The 12,992-nt window shown below is 46.1% G+C and overlaps 2 protein-coding genes across 2 annotated transcripts; one reads left to right on the top strand and one right to left on the bottom strand.

Moving 5' to 3' along the window:
- Positions 1–1,910: 1,910 nt before the first annotated feature.
- Positions 1,911–5,391, top strand: LOC100356160 (olfactory receptor 14A16-like). Its single transcript, XM_051829723.2, has one exon. It carries the CDS (start codon positions 3,585–3,587, stop codon positions 4,443–4,445), a length of 861 nt encoding a protein of 286 aa, XP_051685683.1. The 5' UTR covers positions 1,911–3,584; the 3' UTR covers positions 4,446–5,391.
- A 6,281-nt stretch (positions 5,392–11,672) lies between these two features.
- Positions 11,673–12,632, bottom strand: LOC100356418 (olfactory receptor 6F1-like). Its single transcript, XM_002723171.3, has one exon. The coding sequence runs from the start codon at positions 12,630–12,632 to the stop codon at positions 11,673–11,675; it is 960 nt and encodes a 319-aa protein (XP_002723217.2).
- Between the last annotated feature and the right edge of the window lie 360 nt (positions 12,633–12,992).

The raw sequence follows: 12,992 nt of genomic DNA, 5'->3' as shown, positions 1-12,992 counted from the left end.
TGAAGTGGGGTTTTGTAAAGAGCTGAGTCTATGAGCCCCGGCAGTGCATGTGAGAAGACCCTTCTCCATAACTACGCGGCTAAAGAGGAAGTGTGCTGAGGAAACACTCCCAAACCTGAATTCCAGTTAGCTCTGGGAATAAATGTGGCAGTAGACTTTGCAGTCAATTTGTTTTCTACAGTCCTTGTTATTTTACTTGAATACTTCTTCTATAAATGCTACTGCACAGGTGGTCGTTGTGATGTAGCGGGTTAAGCTACCACTTAGACACTTGAATCTTACATTGGAGCGCCTGGGATCCAGTTCCCCCTCAGCTTGGAATCTAGCTTTCTGCTAAAGCACATCATAGGGGGCAGCCGATGATGGTTCCAGTACTTGGGTCCCTGCCACCCATCACGGTGACTGATCCTGGCCTCAGCTTGGCTGCTGAGAGCATTTGAGGGGTGCACCAGCAGATGGGAGATTTTTATCTCTCTCTCTCTTGCTCTGTAGTTCTGTGTTTCAAAAAATAAGAATCCATTTTTTTTTATAGAAGCTACTGCAGAAGTAGAAATGCAAAACAAACTAGCATATGGCTCAATATGTGTTCCTGGATTTACCTTTTAATACCTGAATGCAAAAGTTCTCTTTACCACAACAAGGTAAGGTGAAAACAGCTTCAGGAGTGGAAAGACTCCACCGACGCTGCGATCTCCTCCCGGGGGGCACACGTGTCACCTTCCTGAGTGCTTCCAGAGCCACCGGCCACTTGGCCAGGCTCACCCCACCACCAGGACCTCACCACGTTCTCACCCCTGGGCCGGTGCCAAAGTCCCCCCAGCCCTGGGGAATCGGGGAGGAAATAAATGTCCCGTGGCCGGCAGCTGGATGGAAGCCCGCAGGCTGTGGCTCCTCCTCACACCCGTCAAGACCCAGACAGCGGAACCCCCGTCACTCACTCCCCTGTCAGCACGCGGGCTGTGGAACGCGTCACTCCCCTGTCAGCACGCGGGCTGAGGACCCTCCCTCACTCCCCTGTCAGCACGCGGGCTGCGGACCCCCCTCAATTCCCTGTTAGCAAGCGGGCTGCGGACCCCCGTCAGTCACTCTCCTGTCAGCACGCGGGCTGCGGACCCCCGTCAGTCACTCCCCTGTCAGCACGCATGGTGCGGACTCCTGTCAGTCACTCCCCTGTTAGCACGCATGGTGCGGACTCCTGTCAGTCACTCCCCTGTCAGCACGCAGGCTGCGGGACCCCCGTCAGTCACTCCCCTGTCAGCACGCAGGCTGCGGGACCCCCGTCAGTCACTCCCCTGTTAGCACGCAGGCTGCGGGACCCCCGTCAGTCACTCCCCTGTCAGCACGCAGGCTGCGGGAACCCCGTCAGTCACTCCCCTGTCAGCACGGGGGCTGCGGGACCCCCGTCAGTCACTCCCCTGTCAGCACGCAGGCTGCGGGAACCCCGTCAGTCACTCCCCTGTTAGCACGCGGGCTGCGGACCCCTCCTCACTCCCTGACGCGGGCTCCGGACCCCCGTCACTCCCCTGTCAGCACGCGGGCTGCGGACCCCCCTCAATTCCCTGTCAGCACGCGGGCTGCGGACCCCTCCTCACTCCCTGACGCGGGCTCCGGACCCCCGTCACTCCCCTGTCAGCACGCGGGGAGCCTGCCCCGGAGGTCGTGGCTCAGCCCCGCACGCTCACCGCGGCGCCACCTTCCGGTTTCCTGGCGCCGCAGACAGAGCAGCCGGTGCTGGCGGAGACGCGGGTCTTTCCTGGCGGTGCTCGGGCGGGAGCTGCGCCGCGGGCGCCCGCCGGGCGTGAGGGGACCCGGGAGACCGCCGCGAGGTGTCCGCGAGGACCCGGGCGGCCAGTGCACGGCCGCGCGTCCAGACCACCCAGCTTCCTATTCGCCAGAGGTCAGTCGGGGACGGGGCGATTCTCCGGTTGTAAATGCGCCTTTAACAGTGTAGCGAGGCGTCCCGCGCCGCGGGCGATTCCGTGACGGACACCTATGGTGCACCGAGGAGCGGCCCCAGACGCGCACGCCGCGAGGGGCTCTGCCGAGGGTGTGGCGAGGACCCTCAGACGCGCCGGCCTCCGGGGCCGCCGCGGCTCCGAGAGACAAACGCGCACTTCTTGTTTTACTCAGCGCTCTTGTCACATGACCTCTTGAAATGTGATAATGTGGATGATTTTTAAGATATAAAAATTTAGTCTTTGATCAGCATACAACATGTGTATATATCTGTAAATTGGAATTTGGTGTTTTCGTTTCACAGCTACAGTATTTATAGAGCTGTATATAAGGGAACCTCAGTGGGTTCAGGAACTCTGTCTCTCTGCTTCTCAAATAAAAAAAATAATTTTACAAAGGAAGCCGGTGTTTCGCCTAGTGGCTAAATGCCCACGTCCGACATTGAATTCCCTGGGTCTGATTCCTGGCTGTGTTCCTGACCCCAGCTCCCCAGCAATGCAGACCCAGGGAGGTAGTCACGAGGGCTCAAGGGACCCCCTGACTGAGCTCTTGCCAATCTTGTGAGACTTGGATTTCTTGACAACTTCTGTCAAAGGTTCCAGCCCAGTCCTGGACCTTTGTCAGTATTTAGGGAGATGGGAACTTTCTTTCTCTGTCCCTCTTCCACCCTGTCCCATCTCTGTTTTCTACCTTTCAAATCAAAAACAGTTTTGAAAAGTTCATGGAAAATGGGAATGAAATGTGTTTATTTTATACAAAAATTATGAAATCCATGTATAGTTTTCCCATAGAACTCACTTTCCTTGAGCTTTTTGAAAACCCTTACTGTGCATGAATCTCAAATTTTCTGCACCACAACATACATCTTGTAACTCTATTTACTGTAGATATTTTGAAGTCTCCTTTTACATTAAGTATATCTATCTATTTATCTATCTATGAGGCAATGGTCAATGGTCAATTCAGAGTAATTACATTATCCACAAACAGACTTTTTACATTTCTTGATGTCAAGTACATTCTAAATCCTCTCTTCTATTTTGAAACATATAATGCATTTTTGACAATGGCACTCAGCTTGCTGTATCAAAGAACACTAGAACTATTCCTCTCATCTATCACTATGTAGATCTGTGACACCTGTGAAGTATTGGAACAGATTTACAGGAAATTTCCTCCCATCTGCCAGACGGACAACCTAAGGAGGGAAAGACACTAAAACTCCTGCTGCTCCTGAATGATGAACACATTTCAATTCATACATTTTCTGCCTATCCTAAGTTGTCCTTAATATCAACTGCATTTAAACTTTTTCCATGAAAATATGATGTGATGAGTTATATGATATATGAGATGTCTCAAAATGTTCATGGGAAATGTACACTATGAGAGAACTGTAAGTGGAGTATAAGTTTCTTCTTGGGCCAAAATATACTTATCTCTTAATTCCATTCTCCACAAACATTTTGATGTATACTCACATTTATCTGATGATTGTCTGGTGAACTGTAGCTTGACCGGGGTCCACCTAAGAGAAGGTGGGTACAACCAGAAGACCAGGACTGGTGCGTGCTTGTCTGAGTAGATGGTTATCCGTGCTATAGACCTTCTCACAGAAAAGGGGCAGCATGGCTGGGAAAGTGGCAAACAGGACCACCATAACAGAATTCTTGCTCTTGAGGCTCCCTGAGGACTGGGGGCTTCAGGTGCTGTGTGCCACCCTCTTCTTGCTGCTCTACCTGGCAGCCCTGATGGGGAACCTCCTCCTCATCACCCTCATCACTCTGGATCAGCATCTCCAGTCACCCATATATTTGTTTCTAAAGAATTTGTCCTTGATTGACATCTGCTATGTCTCTGTCACTCTCCCCAAATCCATCATGAACTCTCTGACCAACAGTCGTTCCATCTCCTTCCTGGGATGCGCCTCACAGATTTTCCTCGTGATTGCTCTCGCTGGCACGGAGTATGCTCTCCTTCTGGTGATGTCCTATGACTGCTATGTCGCCATCTGCCACCCTCTGCACTATGAGGCCATCGTGAGTAGTCACACCTGTGTGCAGATGGTGACTGTCTCGTGGCTCAGTGGGTGTGTGTATAGATCTCTTCACACTGCAGGCACATTCTCAGTCCACTTCTGTGGGTCCAACATCGTGCACCTGTTCTTCTGTGATATCCTTTTGCTGATCATGCTTGCTTGTTCTGGACAGCAATCCCTAGAATATGCATTTATCATTGCTAGCTTCTGTTTTGATCTTATGTGTTTGATTTTTATGGTTGTGTCTTATGTTCACATTTTTTCTACTGTTCTGAGAATCCCATCTGAAAAGGGCAGAAAGAAGACTTTTTCAACCTGCCTGCCTCACCTTGCTGTGGTGAAGTTGTTCTTTTCTTCAGGAATTATTGCATATTTAGCCCCAAATTTTGGATCTTCCCCTTCAGTGAAAGTGCTGACATCTGTACTTTACACTCTATTACCCCCTCCCTAAATCCCCGCATTTACAGCCTGAGAAATTGGGACATGCAGGTGGCCTTAGGCCTTGGCCTTGGGATTGTTGTTGGTAAAATGCTCAAAAAATTTTTTGATTTAAATAGATTGATGATAATTGCTTCTGAAAAGACAGTTCTGTTTTTCTCTGCTATTTGATACAATTTAGATTTTTGGTTGGAACTTTTGAGTTTTGATATATGAGATCATGTTGTCTTCAAACAGACAATTTGACTTATTCCTTGCTAATTTCTATGCTCTGTATTTATTCTCTCACCTAATTTTTGCATCTAGGACTTTTGAACACAGTGATGAATGTGGGCCTCATTATTTTATTCCAGATTTTAGAAGGGAGAATTTCAAACTTCCCACTCACTATGAGGCTTGCCTTGGGTTTGCCACGCATGATTATGTTGAGGGAGGTGCCTTCCACACCTAATTTGTTGAGCATTTTTATCATGAAAGAATGCTTCATCAACTGTTTTCTGTGTCTGTTGGAGTGGTTGTGAGGTTGCTGTGTTTAATTCTGTAACGTGAAATGTAACATCCATTGATTTGTATACACTGAGCCAGCCTTTTAATTCCATGAGGTAGATTCCAGTTGATCATGGTGAGTGCTCTCATGTGCTGTTGATTTGGTTTGCTGGTATTTTGCTGAGGATTTTCATGCTGCTTTCAATAGGGATTTTGACTTGTATAGTTGCCTTTTTTTTGATATCAAGGTAATGCCAGCATCAAAGAATGAGCTTGGAAAAATTCTTTCCCTTTTACTTTTTAAAGTAGTTTAAGAATTGGCTTTAGGTCTTTGTCAAACACTGTAGAGTCAGCAGTGACACCATCAGGGCTCGACTTTTCTTTGATGGAGAATTTATTACTGAGACTGTTTCATTACTCTTTATTGTATTTTCTCATTCTTTATGACTCAATCTTAGTAGTTTTTATGTGCATGGGAGTTTATTTCTTTTAGGTTTACCAATTTGTTGTATAATTTTTCTTAATAGTTCCTAATGATCCATTGTAAATATGTGGTATTAATTCTAATGTTTCCTTATTTACTTTTAGAATAAGCTTATCTTTTCTTTAAAAAGATTTATTTATTTATTTGAAAGTCAGAGCTACACAGAGAGAGAGAGAGATCTTCCATCTCATGGTTCACTCCCCAATCGGCTGCAAAGGCCGGAGCTGTGCTGATTTGAAGTCAGGAGCCAGGAGCTTCCTCCAGGTCTCCTGTGCTAGTGAAGGGGTCCAAGTACCTGGGCCGTCTTCCATCGCTTTCCCAGGTCACAGCAGAGAGCTGGATTGGAAGTGGAGCAGCCGGGTCTCAAACCGGTGACCATATGGGATGCTGGCGCTTCAGGTCAGGGCGTTAACCCACTGCGCCACAGCGCCAGCCCCTCCTTTTTTATTTATGATATTGATTTTTTAACTATTTATATTTTATATTTAGCAGTTTTAACATTTTCCCATATTCATATGTGAATGTTACATACATAATCTACATACTACTTTTCTTGAAAGTGGGGATTTTAATATCACATAATATGGGGTTCATGTCAAGGATTACAGAGTGAGGAAAGGAGGCTGTATTATTTTGTAGAAGGTATAATTTAGTAAAGAAAGCACTTAAAGCTGTCCATATGCCAAATAATATGACATGCACACATTCTTATACTCTTTATATATATAAACTTCCACATACAAGAGAAAACATGTAAAATTTGTCTTTCTGTGTCTGGCTTATTTCATAATTTCATTATTGCATAATGATTTCAGCATTTCATTTTTTTATGTCTGAGTAACATCCTATTGTGTATGTACAGCACATTTTTAAATCCAGTAATCAGCTGATGGACATTTAGGTTGATTACTTACCTCTGCTACTGTGAATGGAGCTGCAATAAACATGGGAGTGCTGCTACCACTCCTATATGCTCATTTCATTTCTTTTTTTTTTATTTTTTATTTATTTGACAGGTAGTTATAGACAGTGAGAGAGAGAGAGACAGAGAGAAAGGTCTTCCTTCCCTTGGTTCACTCCCCAATGGCTGCTATGGCCGGCGCTGCGCCGATCTGAAGCCAGGAGCCAGGTGCTTCTTCCTGGTCTCCCATGGGGATGCAGGGGCCCAAGCACTTGGCCCATCCTCCACTGCCCTCCTGGGCCACAGCAGAGAGCTGGACTAGAAAAGGAGCAACCAGGACTAGAACCTGGCACCCATATGGGATGCTGGTGCTGCAGGCAGAGGATTGACCAAATGAGCCACGGCACCAGCCCCATTTCATTTCTTTTGGATATATTGCCTGAAGTGAGATAGCTGGGTCATAGGCAAGATCCATTTTTAGTTTTTTGAGGAATCTCCATATTGTTTTCTATAGTGGTTATATTAATTTGCATTCCCATCAAATTTCTTATTTCAGTCATATATCACTTTTTTTATATCTAAATATTTGTTAATTTTTTTAAAAAATCTGCTCTCATTTCCTTGATCTTCGGTATTATTTGTTTAGTCTAATTAGTTTATTTCTCTTGGGATCTTTTTTTACTTCCTACCTACTGATTTACATTTAATTTGCTCTTGTTTTTCATTCTCTTTGTGCAACATTCAATTATCTGGGCTCTTTTTTGATTTTTGATGTTGGTGTCATAGCCACAAACTTTTCCTCTGAGAACTGCTTTTGCTCTATCCCATAGGATTTGGAAAGTTTGTTTCCATTTTTATTTGTCTCATTTTCATTTTTAAATTTATTTATCTCTTTGAAAGTAGAGTTGCAGAGAGAGGGAGAGACTGAGATGGGGTGGGAGGGTCTTCCATCTGCTGATTCACTCTCTAGGTGGTCATAATGGCTAGGGCTGGGGCAGGCCAAAGCCAGTAGCTTGTTCCAGGTCTCCCACATGGATGTCTGGGTCCCAGATCCTTGGGGCATTCTCTTCCGCTTTTTCCAGACCATTAGCAGGGGGTTGGATCAGAAGTAGAGCAGCTGGGACAAGAACCAGTGCCCGTATAGGATGCCTGCATGGCAGACAGCAGCTTTAACCACTATGTCTCATTCCCAGCCCCATCTCAAGATATTTTTAGAGTTTCCTTTTTAATTTCTTCCTTGAGCCCTTGGTGAAAGAGCACAATGCTTAATTTCCATGTGTAAATGCAATTTCTAAAGTTCTCCTTTTTTTTTTTTTTTTTTAATTTTTTTTTGACAGGCAGAGTGGACAGTGAGAGAGAGAGACAGAGAGAAAGGTCTTCCTTTGCCGTTGGTTCACCCTCCAATGGCCGCCGCGGCCGGCGCACTGCGGCCGGCGCACTGCGGCCGGCGCACCGCGCTGATCCGATGGCAGGAGCCAGGAGCCAGGTGCTTTTCCTGGTCTCCCATGGGGTGCAGGGCCCAAGCACCTGGGCCATCCTCCACTGCACTCCCTGGCCACAGCAGAGGTCTGGCCTGGAAGAGGGGCAACCGGGACAGAATCCGGCGCCCCGACCGGGACTAGAACCCGGTGTGCCGGCGCCGCTAGGCGGAGGATTAGCCTAGTGAGCCGCAGCGCCGGCCTAAATGCAATTTCTAAAGTTCTCCTTTTTTTAAAAGATTTACTTATTTATTTGAAAGTCAGAGTTACACAGAGAGAGGAGAGGGAGGGGGAGGGGGAGGGAGAGGGAGAGGGGAGGGGAGGGAGATGTGGTAGGGCTCAAAGTAAGAAGTACTGCTATCCTGGCAATCACTGCACGAGGTGCACATCTCTGGGATGTATTGTCCAAGTGTATTGGTCACAAAGCTGTTTTGAAATAACAGAAATAAACAATGTCCAACATAGAGGAATTTATGAAGTAGAGAATATTGTATGGGACATAGAATCCAATAAAGTTTTTCATCTTGTTACTAACAATATCAAGATATTTAATTATAAAGTGAAAAAAAAGTTATAAAGTGAGGCTGCAGTGAGTGCCTCTCATACCAGATTTTTTTTTTTTTTTTTTTTTTTTTTTTTTTTTTTTTGACAGGCAGAGTGGACAGTGAGAGAGAGAGACAGAGAGAGAAAGGTCTTCCTTTGCCGTTGGTTCACCCTCCAATGGCCGCCGCTGCAGCCGGCGCACCGCGCTGATCCTGGCAGGAGCCAGGAGCCAGGTGCTTTTCCTGGTCTCCCATGGGGTGCAGGGCCCAAGCACCTGGGCCATCCTCCACTGCACTCCCTGGCCATAGCAGAGAGCTGGCCTGGAAGAGGGGCAACCGGGACAGAATCCGGCGCCCCAACCGGGACTAGAACCCGGTGTGCCGGCGCCGCAAGGTGGAGGATTAGCCTATTGAGCCACGGCGCCGGCTCAGATTTTTTTTTTATTTGAAAATGTGCCTAGTTGACATTGTGAAGTGTTCCCTCAGTGGGTGTTGGGAGACAATTTAGAAGACACCTTGAAAGGAAGGGGTCAGATGTAGTCATGGAGGCATCTGAAATATAGACACATGTGTCTCAGATTCCAGGTCTGTCTGAAGATGAGAATATGTGGATGTTAGAAAAGACTTTAGTAGCAAAAACAAGAATTAGTGCTGAATTGCCCGTGTGCAGTGATGGAGTAGGTACCAACATGGAGAACTCTAAGGGGCTAGGTTTTCTGAATTAAAGACATAATATAGTTCCTTTTCTTTAGGGTGATGGGATAATGCTGGGTTCAGCTTTTTGGTGAGAAGCAGTCCGTGGTCAATTCTGTTCTCAGAGGGAAACAGTGAGAGACAAAGATGTTCTCCCTGGAGACTCAGTGCAGCAGTGTTTCAAAGCAGCATGCACATACCATCTATACCCAAAACCTAAGTGGTACACAACAGAATAATATACAAACAAATAGGATGTTCAGAAATAATTTCCTAGATTTAGAAGTTGCTCAAAAACTCACAAACGGTGTCTTTATACACTAACCTCCCAGGTCAGCAGAGATGGTCCAAGCCCCTGGTAAAAATGCATGTATAAATGTGTGGTGAAGACCAGAAATCAGCCTGTGAGTAAATAGACATCTATCTGTAAAGTGTTTCTTGTCTCCTGGACGTTTTGTGAGTTCTCTTCAATAGTGTCCTAGATTTATAAAATCTAATTAAATCTTGTTTTTTTTATTTTTCTCCTTCCAGAGTCTTACTTTTGCTTTGTATTATTGCTCTGTTTTTTGATGATCTCCACCAGCACAGATTTTGAAATGCCACAATAATCTGCTTTAATGCAAACTCTCTAAAGAAAATGTGATTAGTATAGTCATGACCAAGATTCTCCCTTTCTAGTACAACTCCTACTATTAAAGCTTTTGAGTGTCATATCCAAGCATTTACAAAATCAAAACCTTGGGCTACAAACAGATAGAAGGGACAAGAAAGCTTCTCTTACATGTCTTTGAATTGTCATTGAAAGGGCAGAGTTGCAGCACAGCGGGTTAAGCTGCTGCTTTCACACCGGATTCCCACATAAGAGCACCACCTTGGTCCTGGTTGTTCAGATTCCGGTCCAGCTCCCTGCTTATGAAAGCAGCAGAGATGGCCCAAGTACCTGGGTCTCTGGCACTTATATGGGAGATCCAGATGGAGTTCTGAGCTCCTGCCTTCTACCTAGCTAAGCCCCAGTCATAGTTGTGGCCATTCAGGACTGAATTGGGTTGGAAGATCCATGACCATATATTGCTTTAAAAATGAACACAAATTAGCATTAGAAAAAATATTTTTATTACACTTTTCACAGGTTCCAGAAAATCACAATTGAGGTTAAAATAAGAAAATATTTCAAACATTGGCCTGGGCACCAAACTCTAGATTTTATTATTGTCTTATCAGTAAAAAAGGGTTGTTTACAAGCCTAGATACTGAAATTGTGCTTCCCTAAATTTAATCTGCTTGCACATCCCCTGGGTCTGGCTGAAGGGCAGATTCTCACTTGGGGACCTGGGCGCCACTCTGCAGCCAGCCCTGAGGAGCTGAGGCTGAGGTCTAGGGGTGGTAGTTTGCCAGAAGAACAGTAGGGGGCAGTCCCAGGGTGGGTGGGCACTGGTTCTGAAGAGCACAGGTGGGCCTGACTTCCTCCCGCAGCCCTGTTACCCTCAAGTCTGAAACCAGACTCGCCTTCCTGAAGCCCATACAGCTCTCCTGAGCCCAGGAAGGGGAGAACACACAGGAATAGTAGAAGTCCAGTGTGCTGTGTGTCCCTCTCTCCCTCACTTGGTGAACAGTCAGTTGCTGCTGAATTAAGCCTCTGCTTGGACCTTTTATGGGAGAGTTGATGCTCATTTTGCTATGTTAGAGACACCATTTCTGCACCAAGTTTTCCTTTTCTGTCCCTCCATGTAATCACCATGTTACACTTGCTAATATTTTGAAATTGAATTCTGTACTATTCAAAATACTTTCTCATATATTTAATGACATTACCTAGCTGTGTCTATAATAAAAATTATATAATCATCAATGCTTATAAATAGTGTCAGTCTCCGCATATATGTTTAATAAATGTTTATTAATTTACATATATATTTAAATTGCTTAAAAATTATTTGAGAGACAGAGAGTGAGCTCCTATCTGCTGGTTCAATTTCCTAACAAAAGCGATGGGAGGGTTGGACCAGGATGAATCGGGAAACAGGGAACTCAATCCAAATCCCCTATGTGGGTGACAAGAGCCCGATTACATGAGCCATTACTGCTACCTCCTAGGGTCTGCATGAGCAGGAATCTGCAGTCAGGAGCCAGAGTGGAATTGGGAAACCAGGCACTCTGATGTGGGATGTGGCCATCTTCATCAAGTGTCTTCACCATTAAGCCAAAAGCCCACTTCCAGTGCGATATATTGTGGGGTGTGAAGGGTTAAGCTATGTGAGTCCATCTACTCAGCAGAGGAACACTGCTCTGGTCAGTAGGGTTCTTCTGGCTGTGGTTACTCTTATGGTGTACATTATGAATGAATCCATGGTTCCTGTTAAGGTGTACATTGTGAATGAACCCAACTGCAATAATTGGACTAAACAAGTTTGCTTTCCAATCATGCTCACCTCCTAGGCAGGGACTGTCCTTTCTTTACATGTCTGACAAGGTAGCTTTGTACTAAATGTTCTTAAACAGAGCAAGATTAGGGAAACTCAGTAGAATTCAACCCAAAATATAGAGTACAGACATGACTGTACTGGATGGCCTCATTTTCCTAGTAGAATATCTATGACTTACCATTTTTCAGTGTGGCTTGAGAATCTACTCTGAAGTGCTCACTTCTGTTGATAACTCAAAACTCCTGCCTGTTTCTGAACAAGAGAAATCTCTTTTGTTGCAGGAATTTCCTGAACGCATTCTTCACATCTTTGTTTCTCAGAGTGTAAATGAGAGGGTTTACCAGGGGGGTGATCACACAGTAGAACACCGAGACCATCTTCCCAATGGTGAAGTTGTACTTGGAGGGAGGGCGGACATAGGTAAAGATGATGGTGCCGTAATAGATGGTGACTACAGTGAGGTGGGAGGCGCAGGTTGAGAAAGTCTTCTTGCGAGCCTCCCGGGAAGACAGCCTGATGATGGTGACCACAATGTTGCTGTAGGAGGACATAGTGAGAAGGAAGGAACTGAGAATCACAACAGAGCTGCAAGTGTAGCCCACGGCCTCCACCAAGAATGTGTCTGAGCAGGAGAGCTTAAAAATCGGGTCTGAGTCACAAAAGAAATGGTTGATCTTCTGGGGACCACAGAAGCTCAGATGAGTGATGAGTATGGTAGGTGGAAGGGGGGCAATGAAGCCCCCAATCCAAGACCCTGCAGAGCAGCGCAGGCAAATCTGGAGGCTCATGAGGAGGGAGTAGCGCAGAGGGTTGCAAATGGCCACGTAGCGGTCATAGGCCATCATGGCCAGCAGGATGCACTCTGTGGCCCCCATGGAGAAGAAGAAGTAGTACTGGGTGATGCAGCTAGCGACGGAGATGGTGACAGCCTTGGAGAGGAGGGTGGCCAGTAATTTAGGCACCGTGGTGGTCGTGTACCAGATCTCCAGGAAGGACAAATTTCCCAAGAAAATGTACATGGGCGTCTGCAGTGTGGGATCCATGAGAACAATGACAATGATGAGGGTGTTTGCTACTAGGGAGAGCAGGTACACGGTGAGAAACATCATGAAGAGCATGCGCTGCAGAGAGGGCGTGCCCGGGAACCCCAGGAAAATGAACTCTGTCACTGCCGTGTGGTTTGTTCCACCCATGTCTCATCTGCTGTCGTCTGAGAGGGAGGAAAGCAGGAAGGAAGATAATGGGAGACTCAATTTGTGTAGTGAATGACTAGTGGAGCCCCTGATAATAAAGGAATTTTGCCTTTGCATGGATTATCTGTTTGAATTTCAACATCTATCTCAAAATATCTAAGTTTCATTTGTAAGTATTCCTCTCCCTTTCCTCATCTTTGACTCTTTGTTATAAAAATGATTGGGAATGGTGCTAGGGAGTAGATGGTGAAGCCGATCCTGCCGTTCTGGCATCCAGCGTGTGCTCTGGTTCAAGTTCAGACTGCTGTACTTCCAATCCAGCTCCCTGCTGGAGGCCTAGGAAGGTAGCATAGGATGGCA

Source organism: Oryctolagus cuniculus, chromosome 6 (genome assembly GCF_964237555.1).
Source record: "Oryctolagus cuniculus chromosome 6, mOryCun1.1, whole genome shotgun sequence".
NCBI lineage: Eukaryota > Metazoa > Chordata > Mammalia > Lagomorpha > Leporidae > Oryctolagus > Oryctolagus cuniculus.
Note: the sequence above shows the minus strand (reverse complement) of the source record. Positions and strands in the feature narration are given on the sequence as shown.